The 18,016-nt window shown below is 43.4% G+C and overlaps 1 protein-coding gene across 1 annotated transcript in view; it reads left to right on the top strand.

Moving 5' to 3' along the window:
• The window catches only part of PRDM6 (PR/SET domain 6), a 100,684-nt gene that overhangs the window by 51,982 nt on the left and 30,686 nt on the right, over window positions 1-18,016 (top strand). The window contains exon 4 of the mRNA XM_060146220.1: window positions 17,074-17,201. Within this exon, the coding sequence (XP_060002203.1) occupies window positions 17,074-17,201 (128 nt within the window). The remainder of the gene's footprint in view (window positions 1-17,073; window positions 17,202-18,016) is intronic.

The following is an 18,016-nucleotide window of genomic DNA, read 5'->3' on the forward strand; positions in this document are numbered from 1 at the left end:
TTATGTAAGTGAGGCTGAGTGGCACTGCCGGCACACCCTGGAGAGGATCTGCAGAAAACGCTTCTGCAGGAGGAGCTGGGGTTGCCCAGAGTCCCTGACCTTCTCCTCCAGGCCCCCCACACTTCCGAAGCTACCTGTGCCCTTGACCTGGAGCTGTAGCAGCACAGTCAGCGGCCTAACCCTGCATCTCTACTGAGGACCAAAATGGACCATCTATCTGTGCAATAGAAGGGTCCCAGGGATGGTCATTTGTCCTCCCCAGGATGACTTCAGCCCCTATTATGGTACTTCAAATTCCTTTCAAAAGGCAGACCCCCTTTCAAGCCTCACTTGAAGATAAAGCTCTAAATGTAAATATTCTTTCCAGGAGCAGCATGTTGACCTACACTCAAAACTGGATGTAAGTCTCAGTTACTGGGAGCCTGATGAGGGCAAGCACTGGGCCCAGAAGAGAGGGCTGGAAGGATGATGGAAGGTAGAAAATGAGCCACCTAAAGAGAAGACTAGGGATAGTAACAGTGACCCACAGCAGGGGGCAGATTTGTGGGGGCGGCACGAGAGGGGACAACTGCAGAGAGGCAGGTATGTGCCAGGCTCTGGCCTTGCCGTTGACTGAAGTCTCCATCCAGCTGCTTTGCAGTGACCTCTGCTCTGCAGAGACAACTGAACATTTTTTATTTATTTATTTATTTATTTTTGTGGTACGTGGGCCTCTAACTGTTGTGGCCTCTCCCCTTGCGAGCACAGGCGCCGGACGCACAGGCTCAGCGACCATGGCTCACGGGCCCAGCCGCTCCGCGGCATGTGGGATCTCCCCATACCGGGGCTCGAACCCGTGTCCCCTGCATCGGCAGGCGGACTCTCAACCACTGCGCCACCAGGGAAGCCCACAACTGAACATTTTTAAAGGAACTTAAATGTTCTTACCAAAAAGAAAAAAAAAAGATAAGTCTGTGAAGTGATGGATGTGTTAAGTAACTAGAAGGGGAGGAAATCCTTTTATAGTGTATATCAAACTACCACCATGTACACTTTAAATGTCTTACAATTTTATTTGTCAGTTATACTTCAGTAAAACTGAAATTTAAAAAAGAAACAAACTGGGGCTTCCCTGGTGGCGCAGTGGTTGAGAGTCCGCCTGCCGATGCAGGGGACACGGGTTTGTGCCCCGGTCTGGGAAGATCCCACATGCCGCAGAGCGGCTGGGCCCGTGAGCCATGGCCACTGAGCCTGCGTGTCCGGAGCCTGTACTCCGCAACGGGAGAGGCCACAACAGTGAGAGGCCCGCATACCGCCAAAAAAAAAAAAAAAGAAACAAACTAGGGGAAAAATAATAAAAGTTAATTTTAATTAGTAATTTTAATTAGTAAGGAAAAGAACACTTTTTCGGCAATGTTGCATTCCTTAAAATTTTCCCAGTTGGATATTCATTTCTGCCTTAGATGTGTTGGCCTGCCCAAAGGGCAGAGAGACATGGTCCAGCCTTTAATGCTTGGGTACCTAGAAGGCACCTTATCCTATCACCTGTATCCTTCTGACTCTCTATTCATTCATCTATGTACCCAGCCACCCATCCACCCACCCATCAATCCACCCACCTACCCATCCACCCTCCCATCCACCCACCCATCCACCCTCCCATCCACCCATCCACCCTCCCATCCACCCATCCACCCTCCCATCCACCCACCCACCCACCTACCCACCTATCCACCCAACCACCCTCCCATCCACCCATCCACCCTCCCATCCACCCATCCACCCACCCACCCACCCACCCATCCACCCTCCCATCCATCCATCCACCCACGCTTCCACCCTCCCACCCATCCATCCTCCCATCCACCCATCCATCCTCCCATCCACCCATCCACCTTCTCATCCACCCATCCACTTCTCATCCACCCATCCACCCACCCTCCCACCCTCCCACCCACCCATCCACCCATCCATCCTCTCATCCACCTATCCACCTTCTCATCCACCCTCTCATCCACCTTCTCATCCACCCTCTCATCCACCCATCCACCTTCTCATCCACCCACCCACCCACCCACCCACCCATCCACCCTCCCATCCACCCTGCCATCCACCCTCCCATCCACCCATCCACCCTCCCATCCTCCCATCCACCCATCCACCCTCCCATCCACCCTCCCATCCACCCATACACCCTCCCATCCTCCCATCCACCCTCCCATCCATCCATCCACCCACGCTTCCTCCCTCCCACCCACCCATTCACCCATCCACCCATCCATCCTCCCATCCTCCCATCCACCCATCCACCCATCCACCTTCTCATCCACCCATCCACCTTCTCATCCACCCATCCACCTTCTCATCCACCCTCTCATCCACCCACCCACCCATCCACCCATCCACCCTCCCATCCACCCTCCCATCCACCCTCCCATCCACCCTCCCATCCACCCTCCCATCCACCCTCCGATCCACCCATCCACCCTCCCATCCTCCCTCCCATTCTCCCATCCACCCATCCACCCCCCATCCACCCACCCTCCCATCCACCCACCCTCCCATCCACCCACCTTCCCATCCACCCACCTTCCCATCCACCCACCCATCCACCCTCCCATCCACGCATCCACCCACCCTTCCACCCTCCCACCCTCCCACCCACCCATCCATCCATCCATCCTCTCATCCACCCATCCATCCTCTCATCCACCCATCCACCCTCCCATCCACCCATACACCCTCGCACCCGCCCATCCACCCACCCACCCACCCACCAATCCACCCATCCACCCTCCCATCCACCCATCCACCCATCCACCCATCCACCCACCCACCCACCCACCCATCCACCCATCCACCCTCCCATCCACACATCCACCCTCCCATCCACCCATCCACTCATCCACCCATCCACCCACTAAACCAACTAACCAACAGACATTTATTGAACACCAAGCACTACGGTATGCTGAGCTCTCTGTTAACCGTTAGGGAAACTATAGCACACAAGACATTTTATCTTTGCCCTCATTGAGGTTATAGTCTGGCAGATTTTAATTAAATGTTTGTTTAATGCTGCCTTCACAGTCTACAATTTGTTTAAATAGCTAGCTTTAACTCTTTAAGTCCTGATGTCCTTTTTACAGAATTGTAATGGATTACCCTTCCTACACCTAGGAACCCCATTCTAGACAAATGTTCAAAGATTGGATGGGAAAATCTACAGATCATTATGCCAGAATAAATGTCTTCTGATTTGTTTAAGTGTGTATCTCTCCTATTGAACTGTTAATTGCTTGAGGGTAGGAACCGGGTCTTAAGTTTTTAATGCCCTGCACTAAGCACGGTGGCTGGCACGTAGTAGCTGCTTTCTAAATGTTTGTTGAAAGAATGCTGTCTAGGAAGTCAGAAGTCTCCATTCAAGGCTCACCATTACTGCCATGACCTTCTGTCCTTGCTGCCTCATCTCCTGGATCTTGATGGGGAGGAGATCTATGGCAAACCAATGTGTTCATTCAGTCCTCTGCACAACTGTGCAAACCTTCCTTCAAGAAGAATGGTTCTGAGAAGCCAAATTTCATCCCTCTCCCATGTTTCTTGCTCCAGGACAAACTTAGAATTTCGCTCGGTTTTGCCTGTAAGCAGTTATCTTGGGAGGACAGCAAGCTCAGGGGGCTCTCCCTTGAGACCACCTGGTTTAGGCCTGCTTTAGCCTCCACACTCTCACTTTCTTGAGCACCCTGAATCTAGGATTTATTTTGTTCCTTCCATTCTACTGTGATCCAGGGCATGATGGTGTAAATTGGGAACTGAGGGCACGCTTGGTACTGTCCCAACTTGATGTAAGGAATGTCTCCTAGATTATTTAAGATCTGAAAATAGGTTTTCTACGCTTGACAGATGGTCACCTTCCCCTTAATAAAGCGTGTCTGACAATCACACTTTATTGGTGTGGTTAGGAAAAGAATGTCGTAGACTTGAGAAAACATAATAATTTAGAGAGTGACACATTGCAGTGAAGAAATAAAGCTGTAGACTACTTTGAAAAGAAGTAAAACCATAGGAAACCATGATTTCATTGGAACAAACGTTCTGTGTCTTCAGAAAGTTCTTACTAAAAAAAGAAGGGTGACCTCTAGGGTATGGTGTGTGTGTGTGTCTACACATACATGGAAGTAGCCTCGCTCTGATTTTTTAGGGACATTCTCTTTGCAAACATTCCCCACTTAGTACCTTGTAAGTTTTTTAATATGATCACTAACATAGCAGTTTGCACCTAGGCTTTGGTCCGGGCTGCTTCTTGGAAATCATAGCTACCATGCTGAAGTATAAAATCACTTATCATTTTTATCAAGGTCTAAAGGTCTGTATAGTATCATACCCCGTGGAATTTATAAACCAGTAATTTCCACTACAGTAAGGGTTAAATAATACCCCATAAGATACAGTGCATGAACCATATGGAGAATTCAAGTGCTTACCACAATGCACTCACTTTACTGTGTTCTTTTGTGGCTTTCAAGTGTAGAACTATTTGGTACACTATCATAGATAATGTGCAAATCCCAGCAGTTCACACTGGTAATATTTCTAGGATTATTTTAACAAAATAATGGTCCCCTTTCCTATTTGGTAGAAAACTAAGGCTTTGTTTTTCCAACTGTAGGAGTATGTTCATTCAAATTTCCCTGTGGTTTAATTTTCCAAAATTGATGCTTTCTCACAAGGAGCAAGTTGTTGTTTATTTTTTTCAAAACCCACCTCTCACTGATTTGAGAAAGGATGGAGAATAGCTGTGCGTGTTCACTAGTCAGAGTCTGAGATTAGTCATAAGGCAGGATTCTCTGATGCTCAGTGCTGAGATCTGGTTCCACAGATCCCTTTCCACCTCAGCAAAAGTGAAAATGAGAGAGAAGATCAAGAAGGGCCAGAATGGGAGGGTAGCTGGAAGCTGTGGTGTTTCGCTCGTTCATCTCAGTAGATACAGAAAAATGTGGTAATACTGTGAGCTGCCCTTTGCTTATAATACATACAGTTCATGGCAGCAGTCTATATAAGCCCCAGTGGCATTTAACAAATATGAGAAGATACAGGCTTTCTTGATTACTTAGATCTGAATGTTTATTCAAGCTTTCATGAGAGTTTTTCTTCATTTACACAGAGCTCTCTCCACTGAGCAAATGTCCATTTTTAAGTGTGGACCCAGTACATATGAAACAAGTTTTCACAGGATTCAAATTCATTTCATTTGGTCAGGACTTCTTGCTGGTTACTTTAATTAAAACTGGATTTTTTTAAAAAAGAGTAAAAGCAGTCTTTAAATGGGTGGCTTACATCAAAGATTTTACAGTTTGTGAAAAACATTAGTGCTGATACAATAAAAAAGAAAAAAAGGAAAGAAATGAAAGATAAATTGCTGCATGAAAATATTTCCAAGGCTGTTCTTAGCAATATAGGATTAGCAGTATTTTCCTTTTCAGTGTAGGTGTTGTATGGATACTGGAGACAGTTGTGCACTGTGGGTATTACTGCTGTGACAGAGGAGAGGGGAAAAGATAGGTTTGCAGCCGAGCCTGCGGATGGCACCAAGCCAGTGCCCTGAAAAATGGCAAACGTGTCACAGCTAACAGCTGGATGCAGAAATATTTCTCTTTAATTTGGATGGATAAAACTTTTTTCACAGCAGGGCACTCTCAAAAGAGGACAACATCAAAGAGGGTGGGTCTCCCCAGTTAGACATCAGCGGGCTCCAGGATGGAGCAAAATGAATGAACTGTCAGGACTTTTCCAGCATATATGCTTCTGCCAAGTGAGAAGTTAAAGGTTCAGTGGCTTGTTCGGATCACAGACAAAGTCCTGATAATGCAAGCCTGATCCCCAAAGTCTTCCCTCTGATCAACAGACAGAGGATGTCTGAAGAAGAATCTGGATTGATGGATGGCAGGCTTTGTAATGGTGACCACCGCCATCCTCGGAGATAAAGGGATTCACCAAATGCTCAGAGGCTCTCGGGAGCTCCCGATCTCCATGCTGGAATCCTCAGTCACCCACTCTCCTCTGCCAGCCTGCAGCCTAACAGCTGCTACCCCACAGTGTGACCAAAACACCCATCTCATCTCTTCCCACGCCTGGCTCTCTGAGGCAGGCTTCACGGATACCCCCACCGGTGTTTTACGGTTTATTGACACTTTTCAACTGTTTTTCTGATTACCATGTTTCAGTCTTGACTTATGTGTTAGTATTATCTGCAAAGTCAACATAAACCTCTAATGATTTTCTGATATTTCTGGAACTTGATGAATGTGAATTGACAAAGTACAGTATATAGCTTTATATCAGCATTACTGAAAATACGGCAACGGTGTATATAACCATTACTCACTTCTTGACCTTTGAAACCTCAACTCAAAACCTTGGCATTCCAGATATTCCAAAATACTCCAAACCAAAATGAGAGGGAAGAGTTTTCTTATGAAAAATAACAACAAAATAAGTTAATTCTAATGGAGAAATTTTTGAAATGAAAAAACATGTATAGTATTATATATTTGAGAAAAAAGTGGAAAAACTGAACACAAATAAATCTGGCCACAGTAACGAGTATTTGCTTTAATGAAGAAACTTTCATTTTAGAATATGCATCTTCATCCACAGACTTATGCTTTGGCCATTTTTTTGGTGGTCCTGGTCATTATGACACATTGCCAGTGGAAGGAGAGTGGGTTTTACGGAGTGGGGGAGTGGTGGCTTTGTCCATTGTGTGGTTGCTTTGTGTAAATTTGACTAACAGGTTAAGTAATTCTCACTAAATTGACGTTTGCTCTGAAAATAGGAATTTGATAATGACATTATTAATCATTATGGACATTTTCATGGCCCTCATTCCTTCCTTTGAAGAGTTTCAGGTGCTTTTTAATGAAAAAGCTCGGCTAGTTCTCCCTGATAAGACAAATGGGATGTGATAAAAACAACAGTCACATGGTGGCCCATGATTCAGGAGGGTTTCATCCTTGTCACACTCACAGACCCACTATATGACTGTGGGCAAGTCATTTCACCCTTCTCAGCCCAAAGTTTCTGATCTGTAAAATGGAATAAGTGTTCCAGCCTACCTTCTAGGTGAGTTGTAAGGATCAATTAAGCTTGGGAAAGTATTTTATAAACTAAAATCCCTCTCAAATGTGTATGACCTGGTTATTAGCTGCTGTTCTTTCTTTGTGTTAAGGTGGAGGCAGATGCTTCACTCATTTTTTTTTTTTTTTCGGTGGAGCCACACAGCTTGCAGGATCTTAGTTCCCTGACCAGGGATCAGACCCGTACCCTCAGCAGTGAAAACACAGAGTCCTAACCACTGGACCGCCAGGGAATTCCTGCTTAATTCATTTCTAAAGTATTGTTTTGTGGTCTCTCTTCTCAAGGTTTGACTTAGCTTGAGTTGAAAGTTTACAAGTAGAGCTTTTAGGAGACCACAGTGGTGTGGTTCTTGCTGTCTTCCTCTCTAGATTGGGAAGCAGTGCCCGGAAGCCATGGCTGACAGTGCTCCCTGTTGATCTGATGCTCAAGGCTGCCATCCACAAATGTCCCCTGCTCCTCCTCCAGGTACATTTGACTGCACAGACAGCTCACCTACCTTGGCCATGCTCAGTGCTCATGTAGACATGAGGCACTGTGAGTTGGAGCCTCCTCTGGCCAGAAGTGTCTTCAGAGGTCAAGCAGCTGCATGGTAGGGAATATTCAGTAAGAGGGCTGAAGCCACAATTAATTAAAATGCTTGTAACAACCTGTTAGTTACAGAGATACTCCAGGAATGCTCTTAAAGGTGTGGTGGGTGTCTGTGTCTTTTGGATTACATGTTTGTAACACTGTGTTAACTTTAAGAAATGGAAAATGTAGAACTGACGAAATGCTTCCTTACTGTTTTCTAGATAGTATTCACATTCATCCAGCATTTTTTATATTTTGTTTTATTTTTGGATAGACTCATTGGGGGGGCAAAACATAAATGAGAACGACTGGTTTATTCCTACACCCCCTTTATGTTATTCCCAATTTTTCCTTCTCTCTCTTTGAACAAAAGTTGATTTCCTGTTATGTACAAAGCTTTGTGTAAGGTACCGATGGTTAAAATCTTAAAATATTTAAAATGCATTCCTGCCCTCAGTGAGCTTGTAATGTTCCGGTCTTGTAATCTTAGCAATAATGAGTTTGTAAATGCCACATGTATTATCTTGTGGTCAGTGTCCATGAGCAGGTTAGTAGATGAAGTCCAGGCTGACATTTCCCATCTAATTATAGTGATGGCCTAAGGATAGCTAATGCTTTCTGGACTCTTACCATGTGCCCAGCGCTGATTTAAGTCCTTTACATATACTAGCTCATTTGATTTTCATATCAGCCCTTTGACTGGGACTGTCATTAGCACCCTTTTTTTCCAAGAAGGTCTCAGCTTCCTCAAGAGGTTAAGTAACTGCCCAAAGTCACTTGGCTATCCGAGGTGAAGCTATGATTGTAACTCACACACATTGGAGCTGACACCCACGCACGTGCTCTTAACCTCTGCCCTCTACCCTCTCCAGTTCCTCCTGACTGGGGTGGCTCCTATTGCATGTTTTCATTGGTAATACTTTAGAAAGTCTCCTCTAACAACCATACTATTTTTTTTTTTTTTTTTGTGGTACACGGGCCTCTCACTGCTGTGGCCTCTCCTGTTGCGGAGCACAGGCTCTGGACGCGCAGGCCCAGCAGTCATGGCTCACGGGCCCAGCCGCTCCGCGGCATGTGGGATCCTCCCGGATCGGGGCACGAACCCGCGTCCCCTGCATCGGCAGGCGGACTCCCAACCACTGCGCCACCAGGGAAGCCCCAACCATACTATTAAAAGTAAAATCTTTTATTGAGCAACAAAGGTATTGTGTTTTTTTAACTTTTCAGTCTAAACAGTCAAGAATTATTCTTTTGTGTAAATAGTTGTATAACAAAATATTGCACCTCTATCTTCTGATACAAAGGAATCTCACAGTAAAACATTTTTATCCATCTTGCCAAACAGTATAGTTTTCAATTCAGTTTCTCAAATTACTAATACACTTGATTATTGAAGCCCTTGTTTTCTGAATTTTACAGAAAGATGGGGTCGTCTAAAGGTAGTGTGTAGAGAATAGGTGGAGGAGATCTGAGAAACCCTCTTTGTATCTGTTCTTCCCTGGATCTTCCATGTGCTGTGAAGGGACTTAAAACAGTGCTGGGCTCTTAGGTTTAAACTGGAAAACTCCCCAAGAACTCTTCTTGACCCTTTTCTATGGTAATTGTTTATTACATTTTAATCATCATATGAAAACCACCTTCGCATTTCATAGAATTGAAAGAAGTTAGGTTCAAAAAGGATGTAATATTTTCTTTAAAAAGCCCTGTTGTTAGTGCTTAGAATGAAGTTTTAATTGCATTTAGTGGCGATTTCTTCTCAAGCTTTGAATAAAATCTGAGATCTTTAAGAAGCTATAGAATTATTGTGAGAATTCAATTCAGTTCACTTCAGCATGTTTTGAATTTTGCCAACGTGTTAGGCCTTGTGTTAGATGTTTGGATGTAAAATATGCACCCTCACCTCAAATTTGGGGGAAAACTGAAGGAGACTGGTGTTTCAGCACATGACCAAATGCTGCTGCTTGGGCCTAGGCACGGGGACATGCCACGGTGTGGAATCGTAGGAGAGGGAGCCTGAGATGTCTCCCTACTCTCTGAAAATTGGCTAATACTTTCAAATAAAACCTTTGGACATTTTCTTTTTCCTTTTTTCCATGCCAAAATTCAGAGATCCCAGTTCTGGGAGGAGCAGATTAATGTTTAAGTTATAATTCAAGTTCCTTTTGTTTAAGGTCTGTGGCTCTCTTTAGAATATCTGTAGGATTAAATGAGGTGTGAGGAGGCCTCATTCTGCCATTGACTAGAGTCTCAGTTTGTCTAAGTCACTAACTTTTGGAGACCCCTTTTCCTTATGTATATAGTCGTCCCTTGGTATCTGTAGGGGATCAGTTCCAGGACCCACCATGGATACCCCATTCTGTGGATGCTCAAGTCCCCTATATCAGGGGTCCCCAACCCCTGGGCCACGGACCGGCACTGGTCTGTGGCCTGTTAGGAACCGGGCCGCACAGCAGGAGGCGAGTGGCGGGTGAGCGAGCGGAGCTTCATCTGTATTTACAGCTGCTCCCCATCGCTCGCATTACCGCGTGAGCTCCGCCTCCTGTCAGATCAGTGTTGGCATTAGATTCTCACAGGAACTGTGAACTGCGCATATGTGAGGAATCTAGGTTGTGTGCTCCTCATGAGAATCTAATGCCTGATGATCTGAGGTGGAGCTGAGGCTGGGCGCTGGGGAGCGGCTGCAAATATAGATTATCATTAGCAGAGAGGTTTGACTGCACAGAGACCATTATAAATCAATTGCTTGCAGACTCATATCAAAACTTTATCAGTGAAAACAAGCTCAGGGCTCCCACTGATTCTGCATGTGACTGAGTAGTTATGGTGAGTTGTATAATTACTTCATTATATATTACAGTGTAATGATAATAGAAATGAAGTGCACAATAAACGTAATGCTCTTGAATCATCCCGAAACCATTCCCACCCCCTACCCCGGTCCGTGGAAAAATTGTCTTCTAGGAAACTGGTCCCGGTGCCAGAAAGGTTGGGGACCGCTGCCCTGTATAAGCCAGCATGGTGCATTCGGCCCTCTGCCCTCGTGTCTGTGCGCCCTCCGCGATTGGCTGAATACGCGGATGCGGAACTTGCGCGAGAACCAAGGGCTGACTGCAAACTGATCAGGTTAGAACAGGCCATCTCTGAGATTTCTTCCAAATCTCATTTCCCTGGCCTCTAAACTTAGCCAAGGTACTCAGCTGTCTAGCAGAGTTGTTGACTGAAGCCTATCTAGTGGAGGAAGTGCTCTGCCTGTGATTTTTCAAACAGGGTCCCTGCTTCACTGTGGGCCCTTGGTGATGTCCCAGTGACTGCGGCAGACAGCAAAGGTGAGGTTCGCTGAGCTGGTGGGATGCTTCCTGGTGGACTTGCTTTTTATCTGTTATTATAGTAGACCACAGCAACTTTTATCTGTTTTTATAGTGTAATTACATTTATGACTTCTTTGAATTAAAACGGACCCCTTGCTTAAAAAGATTATTGAAACCCTCTTCTGGTAAAAATAAAAGAAATGAACTCTCTTCTCTGCACTCCCACTCCCTGGAAAACTACAGCACAGATGCTTGGATCTTGGTCAGATGATGGCTTCTGTGCAGCACCCAAGTGATCAATGTTTGCAGTGTTTCCAGGCTATCAGTTCAAACAGGTTTTCTTGAAAGTGCCCCCAGCGGTAGCAGACTGATTTTCACGGGGTAGCAATAATTCCTTTACAGCTGGAATTCCAACTTAAATGCTTTATGAGGCCAAGCAGCTAAGTAAATGAGTGAAGTAAGGAACACTTAAGGATAGGGAGTAGTAGGGAGTATGGGGAATGAGAAAAGCCCATGGCTAATCTAAAGAGGCCACATTGAAGGGGCCTTGGATGTTTCCGTGGATTAGTGCCAGAGATTGGGGACCCATCTTCTGATTTTTTTTCTCAAGAAAAATTAGAAATTAGATAAAATTTCCAAAATTTTAAAATACCGGAGAGAAAACAAAATTGGTCAATTACGTGAATTCAGCCGGAGGGCCACCAGTTTGCAAATCTTGCTTTAGAGAAACATTGCTCAGAGCCACCAATATACACAAATTCTTATCATTCAGAAGATGGTTTTCTTGCTATTATGTTAAAATGGGCCCAAGTCAGTCACTGGCTTACATTGTTTCTATGATTATTATTATTGTTAATGTTAATTGGCAGCATTCATAAATGACAAAGTTGTGGAGAAGCCACTCAAGACCAGTGTTTTTAGGACACAACACTGGTGCAGATTTTACTCATGTTGTTCTCATGTAAAATAGATTCTTGTTCTAGGAAAATAAGATCGTAGGAGAGAATGCAGTTTCCTGATCTTCAGGATTGCATGAAATACCTTTCACATGGTGGTTTTCAGTTAATCTATGCGTGGTTTATAATGAGCGACAATTTGTGTGATCATTATCTCAACCACATGTGTGGTATTTCAGTAAATATTGGGTTGAAAACTATAAAAAGTTCCTTAAAAAGGTAAGAATGAGCTCTCCCCCTTACTTATCTTTCTACTCCCACTGATACAGGATAAAAGAAAAAGTACAGACCAAAACCAGTGGTTTTAAAATAGCAACAAAACAATCAGGAAGGAAATCAGTGGCTGATAATGTAGTGATACATATTACCAAGAGTTTCCCAGGAAGATAACACAGATACAGTTTTTAACCTTGGGTAAGATAGTAGGCTTCTCTATTTTAACAACACATGTAAAAATTGAAGTACAGAGAAATAAATGGCTAGGCTTTCTTTTCATTTATTTTTCTCTCTTTGATTTTAAAAAAAAAATCAGAAAAGTCCAAAGTATAATATATAAATGCCATATACAAGCCACCAAAAAAGTGAGTGTTAACACTTTGCCATATTTGCTTCAGAATCTTTTTTTTTTTAAGATAAATGAAGCATTTCAGATACATGTGAGTTCCCTTTGTTTTCCTTCCATCCCCTTCTTTCCAAAGCCATGACTCTGATGAAATTATCGTGAATCCTTCCTGTGTGTCTGTTCAGAATTGTACTATATGTATAGATACATATAGATAGGCATATTGCTATATGTATATTACAATATACACTCATAAAAGATACTATTGGGTGTTATTTTGTATATTTTGAAATGTTGACAAATGATATCATATACTTTAATCTGCAACCTGATTTTCTCAATCAACATTATGTTTTTGATGTTTATATCAACTAGATCTTAATGCAAACAGATCTAGTTCATTCATTTTAAGTGTTTTGTACTTTTTTGTTGAATAAATAAACCACAATGAATTTATTCTTCTGATGATGGATATTTCTCTTATTTATAATTATTTACTGTTATAAGCTGTGCTACAGTGAACGGCCTTGAACTCATCTCCTTAGGCACATGTATCAGAGTTTCACTGGAATAATTTCCTAGAAGTGAAATTGCTGAGTCACAGGAAATATGCATTGTCAACTTTATTTTGTTGCCAAAATGTTGCCAAAATGTTCTCCAGTGTGACTGTGCCATTTTATATTCCCTTTCAGCAATGCTAGGACTAGCTTTGTAAAATGAATATACTTTCTACAGCTTTGAGGGGTTTCCATTACAAAATTTAACCCTTTTCCTACCAAGTGTCCTGTGTGTTTCTTTACATGTGTTTCCCCTACCTCCAGAGGGTCATTTGTTCAGCTTCTTTAGAAAAAGCAGAGCAAATATTAAAACTTTGGTGGTTCATATTCTTTCAGAATAAAGTGCACAGTTTCCAGAAAAACTATGCTTGATTCAAGGGTTCTTTCAAGGAATTTTTTTCCTAATCTAAATTTAACTCTTACCTTCATTCTCACCATTTGAATGAATACAATTTCTGACCTTTTTGACATTTTCATCAGTCCTGAGGAGATTGTCTAAACACTTTATGCATGATTTTTGATATTTTTCTGCTTATTTTAAATCTTTTGAAAGGTAATGAAAACAAAATAACTCTTGGTCTTGGCATTAATACATCTCCTTAGATTCCTTAAATTTTTTAGACCTATTAGGTATCTAGCTTAAAATTACATTTTAGCATCACACAAATGTAGATGTTAATGTGGCTTCCAAGAACAACTTCCCGACCTTGAAATTGTTGCAGCTGCTCTAGACCGAAATCTGCTGAAACATTTCCCCACTCGTGGTTCCTTCTCTCCTAGAAGGAATAATGTCAGCCCGTCTGGATACAGGGACAGTGTCCTTGTATAGTTCAGATACACGCAGAATTTTATTGCCCTCTTTAAAAAAATTTTTTTTTAACTAAGCTCTTAGATGGAAGCAAACTTGAGCTAATGATGGAGAGTAATAATAATACTCAAATTAGGACCCAGAGCTTTTCTGAGAAGTCGTCTTTAGTTCCTCTTTGGCGTGCACATGTGGGTATCTTGGTTTTCCCAATTTTATTCTACTTCTATTAGGAAAATGAACAGAAATAGGCATCACTGCCTTCTGGCCCATTGTTTCACTTTCAAGAAACACAGTTTAAATGTTAACTCCTAACAGCAGAAGCCAGAAAGTGCTCCAGGATGGTCTTGAGCCAACTGCAAAGGCACGTGTTTTCCACCCACCTCCCTAAATAACGTAGGTTGGAGGTGCTGCCCGTATTAGTGTGATGGGCCCCCATGACGAAATTTCACATGCTGTGAATATATGTTGTTATGACTGGACATTTTATGACATTTATGAAGTTTTTATTTTGGGGGGGTTGAAAAGCATATCATCAGATTCCTGTTTTGAAAGATCACTCTGGCTGTACTTTAGAGACTAGGTTGGAAGGGCCTGAAGAAGGTGCAGGAAGATCAGTTAAGGGACTTTTGTCTTCCTTCAGGCAAGAGAGGAAACTGGTTTGGGCAGGATGGTGATGGTGGAGAAGGAGAGATGTTTAGGAGGCAGATTCAGCTGGATCTGGTGATAGCTGGGCTCTGGGGGGTTGAGGGAAAGAACAGTGTCAAGGTTGAATGAGCTTCCTCAACTCTGACTGGATGCACACTTGTGCGATCCAACTAGGTACATGGGATTTTCATCAGTTTCATGTGAAATCGTGTGATGTCGGTATCAGGCTGAAGCCAGGGAGGCTCAACCTCGTGCTGTGCGCTCATTGTGTGATATTTGGGGAAAGCTTGACAGATAGCCATCTACTTTCCTCAAGGCGAGAGGAGTTTCACCAGGTAGGCAAAAATTGTAGGATTCCTGTAATCACAATATACTTAGTTTAAGGAGACTATTGTTGAAACAGTGTGGGAGGAAACACTTTTTTTTTTAACATCTTTATTGGAGTATAATTGTTTACAATGGTGTGTCAGTTTCTGCTTCATAACAAAGTGAATCAGCTATACATATACATGAATGGATAAGGAAGGAAACACTTTTTTATACTCATTTTCAAGACTGACTGGCTAGTGTCTGGTGTTCAAATGAGCTCACGCTCAAGGCAACACCCACAACTACATATAAACGTTAGAGAGTTTTACTTGCTGTTGAGGACATTAGCTACAAGCACAAAGGAGAACTGCGCTTCTCCAAATGTGTCGTTATTTTCACTAGCAGCTGTCATGGGTGGTTTGTTCATGGGGGAAGGACAGGGCAGGGGGCTGGATCATCAACATTTTGGGCTCCGTTATAGATAAACAGTGGCATTCAGAGAACTGATGGCTGTGTTCAGTGTTGCACGGGTTGTCAACAGCAGACTCAGGGTTGAGACTTTGAGCCTTTGAACCAGTTTCCTAAAACGAAAACAAAGACAACAACAACAAAATAAGTACAGTGTAATAACCTAACCTAAATATGAAATCTGTCATTAGGTTGCTCGAAGAGCAGATGTATCCACTGCATGAAATGTTTCCGTTCTCTGCCATCATCCCCGAGCTAGGAATTTAAAATCATTAATCTTAAATATAATATCATCCAGGAATCTCTTCATTCTTCTCAGGCTACATTGATTATCAGCTGTAATCACTCTGGCCTGCTACCCAGTTATAACTTCTCCAACAATTGTATTGGTTAGATTGGTGTCTCTCTTCTGTTTCTGGGGGTTAGTGGAAAGATTGGGGGTGAAGACAAATGAGTTCAAGAAAAGCCAAAAAAAAGAAAAAAATCAGCTATTTTAAAATGACTGGTGATGATAAAAAGAACTGTCATCACTAAGCCCTTTGGCCTCCAGAATAGAAATACTGAGCTAAATTAATATGAATGACCCTACTAATTTTAGGGCCGAAATGTAACCAGTGAGGCTCTCTGTGAGACTTATCTCTGTGTCTATTTGGAAAGGAAAAGTGGAAAGGCTGATTAGCAAAGGTAAAAAATATTTTCTCAGGATGCTCTGGGGAACAGAATCTTACTGCTGATTTTACTTGAAAAGGTCCAGTTTTGCCATGGTCCTTCTGAGAACTGTACCCCTTGCTTCCTGGCTACCCCATAGGGCTGAGGATGACCTATGAGAATTGCTGTACATATATAACCCCGGATCTCCCACTCCTCTAGATACCACAGCCTTCAAGGTACCCAGGGCTGACCTGGTTTCTGGAAGTGAGAGCCGATTGTCTCTGCTGTCAGCACTGACTCCGCATGTCCTAGGCTGGCCAGTTGTTTCGCAGAAGACTTTTTGTCCCACGCTTATTGCCTGGTTTGAAGCAGATTTCATTTCCTTGAATGTGCTTGAAAGAAAATCTGCTTGAGGTGGCCTAAGGCAATAATTATTAGACCAGCCTTAGTTAAGACATTAAAAATCCATAGGAAACAGTTATTATTATTTTTTTCTTTCCCTTTGTGAGGGTCTCTCTTTTTTCATGACTCCTCTCCTAATAGTTTCAGGTCCTGACAGCTGAAGTCCTACATCTTCTGCGAGGTGAGAGTCCGTTTATTTCATCTGAATCAGAGTCTGCTTTATCAGTGTGATAACAGCTCCATAATGCTCCAACCTCTGCTAGGTGTCACCCAGCTTGTTAAGCAGACGGTCCCTGCCTCCCGAATGCCTTCGAGCAGTTATGTGTTTGAGAGGAGGGCCTCTCATGTGGATGTTCCAGCCATGTCAGCGTGGCCTCGCCTCTCAGCTTGCTTTGTTTACCCAGCAGCTCATTACTTAAGAGTAACCTGTCAAAAGAGGTTAAATATTCTTTGGGAAACATGGTCACTCACATCCTTGAGATGCCACAAATGTATTTAATAAAGGGAAGATTGGCTCGATAAGAAAAACGTGATTAACTTGCATCACCAGAAAATGTTTTTCTTCTGTTATTCCAGTTGAGTTTCCACAAGCATTCATAAGCACTAGCAAACCTACGGGCAATAAATTGCTGCAGCCGACACATAAAGACACCAAGGGAAGCAGGGAAAATGATTGCTGATGATTCGTTCTAACTACTTGACCTTCTGACCTCTTCTCTAGATATATGACCAAGATGGGACACTACAGCACTTTATTGATGGTGGGGAACCTAGTAAGTCGAGCTGGATGAGGTATATCCGATGTGCAAGGCACTGCGGAGAACAGAATCTAACAGTAGTTCAGTACAGGTAAAGTATACCTTGATTTACCGCTTACAAAGCCAAAGCCCTTTGCCTTGCATATATAAATTCAGGCTTGCTGCTAGTTTTGAAAAAATCCTGCAGAGTCCTGAAGAACTCTGCAAGGACTGGCAGGAATTTTTTTTGCTAGGTTCGTGATATCTCCTTAGTTCTCCTAACAGTAATTTCTTGAGAATTCGGGAAGAAAGATGTTAGGAGAAGGCCTTTTTTCACTCACTGCATGTGATAAAGTTACTTCCACATCATCACCTGAACTTTCATAATGGCCTGAGTGAGCCCGGCGAACTCACTGACTCGGAGTGATTTCCCCCAGAGCAGACATGTCCACACGTAAACAGGAGTTTAGAGATTCAGCCCCAGGTCGCTTGCCTTCAGTCCCCTGCGGTCTGGCTGTCTCCTAGGGAGAACAGTTTGATTTGTACAAAGGCATGGGAAATCAAGAACTCTCAACACTCCCAAAGCTACTTTTCTAAAACCGTTATGCTCGGCAGCCTTGGCTGAGTCAGAGCAACCTCTTCTGATCCCTTGAAAGGTGCCAAAGCGTTTGGCTTTGGTCCTGCGACAATTCAGAGTACGTTTCAGGGGATGAGGTAGTTCCGGAGCATAGAGAAGGCCCTGGTCTCCTGAGATGTTTGGGCAAAGCCCAAAGGGTAACAAAGATGAGGTGAGCCACCCCCATTGCCCAGAGTCTCATAGGGAGGCCTGGGGTGGGGTAGGGGCATAGAAGCAGGGTGGATTCCCAGAGCCTAAGCCACACCTGCCCAGTGCACCTGTTGGTCAGGCATTTCCATTTAATGCGAAAA

Source organism: Lagenorhynchus albirostris, chromosome 3 (assembly GCF_949774975.1).
Source record: "Lagenorhynchus albirostris chromosome 3, mLagAlb1.1, whole genome shotgun sequence".
In the NCBI taxonomy this organism is placed as follows: Eukaryota; Metazoa; Chordata; class Mammalia; order Artiodactyla; family Delphinidae; genus Lagenorhynchus; species Lagenorhynchus albirostris.